The 1,555-nt window shown below is 34.7% G+C and overlaps 1 protein-coding gene across 1 annotated transcript; it reads right to left on the reverse strand.

Annotated features, from left to right (window-relative positions):
- Window positions 1–483: 483 nt before the first annotated feature.
- Window positions 484–936, reverse strand: LOC21383801 (40S ribosomal protein S28). Its single transcript, XM_010093259.2, has one exon. The coding sequence runs from the start codon at window positions 912–914 to the stop codon at window positions 717–719; it is 198 nt and encodes a 65-aa protein (XP_010091561.1). The 5' UTR covers window positions 915–936; the 3' UTR covers window positions 484–716.
- Between the last annotated feature and the right edge of the window lie 619 nt (window positions 937–1,555).

Consider the following 1,555-nt stretch of genomic DNA (forward strand, 5'->3'; position numbering starts at 1 on the left):
TTAAAAAATTTAATTACTCATTTCATTAATAATATTAAAATCTCGTTCAGATTCGAATATCTACGAATTAAAATGTGACATTTTTTAAAAACTTTTCACTGTAACCAAAAAAATTAAATGTGACATTTTTTAAAAATTTTTTATTGTAAAAACTTAAAACTAAAAACTCAAATCGGTGTAATGAACGAGACTTAAAATTCATTAATTTTCATCATTTGTGATTCCTTCATTTTCTCCGCTTTCTTTTTTTCGTGCAACATAAAGAGATTTTTTTTTCATGGCAAAGGACAGAAAAAGATGAAAAGTGAAAACCTTGTAAACCAATTGGGATTTGGCACACCACAAGCAAAAACTAAAAATAAAGAAGCTTTACACTGTAGGAGAAACAATCGTGTGTGTTCGTTCACTCTTCCCAAAAAGGAGCAAAACGTAAAATTTCCAGCAACGCTTAGCACAAAACGGCGACAAAAAATCTAAGCCCAAGAAGAAATGAACAAGGGGCAATTAAACCACCACTTGAAGCAAGCAAAAACTGATAAAACCCAAGTTTAGTTCTGTACCACCATGAACAAATCTAAATCATTCCACATATAGATAGTCTCAAAACTCAAGTTTTGCCATGCTAATGGTACCAAACAATTCACTAACACAGAAGTATGCAAGTAAACAAAACTGACAAAAAGAAAAAAGTTGCGATCAACGACATGAAAGACCCATCAACGCAACCTCCTTGCTTCTCTCTCGGACTCGAGCAAGGTGAGAATGTCACCTTCCCTCACTGGCCCCTTGACATTCCTCATGATGAAGCGGTTCTGGTCATCAAGAAACTTGACTCTCACTTGAGTCACCTGTCCTCTCGAGCCCGTCCGGCCCATGACTTTCACAACCACAGCATGCTTCACCTGAGATTCCATTCTACACAAGAAAATGGAAAAAAGACAAGTTTTTAGTTGGCCTAAATTAAAAGCCAATACAGGTTACTGAAAGTTCCAAGTTGAGAAAGATGGTCACAAAGTAAATCCACCACGCATTAGAGTTTCTATGATCAGATCTCGGTACATATCCAGTAGAACTTAAATGGCAGTGCAGTTGTTCTTAACTACGGAAACACCACAAACAAACCCAAACCCAAACGCCAATCGCCCATTATTAGAGTTTTTCATGAGTATAAATTGGGTTGAGATCTTATTATCTCCATCTCAATGAGCATAAAAACATAACAACAGTGAGTAAAATTATATCCAAAAGGCAAATACCAAGATGTTAAACCAAGCTCGGTTTCACTGTTAGAAGTCAGGTGGTTATTAAGCCACTAAAAAATTCTATTGTTCTTGATAGATACTGCAGTAAACAATTCATAACCATGGAACAACACAACACAACACAGAATAATTTTGAACCCAAGGAAGGAATGCAGACCACACATAACTACATTCCCAACAAGGTTTGTAAAAAAAACAGAATCATCATTCCATGCAATATGCCTACTTTAGAATATATATATATATATATATAGATATATTACAAAATTTTCTGATTTTGGAAAATAAAACAA

Source organism: Morus notabilis, unplaced genomic scaffold (genome assembly GCF_000414095.1).
Source record: "Morus notabilis unplaced genomic scaffold, ASM41409v2 Scaffold11290, whole genome shotgun sequence".
Taxonomy (NCBI): domain Eukaryota; kingdom Viridiplantae; phylum Streptophyta; class Magnoliopsida; order Rosales; family Moraceae; genus Morus; species Morus notabilis.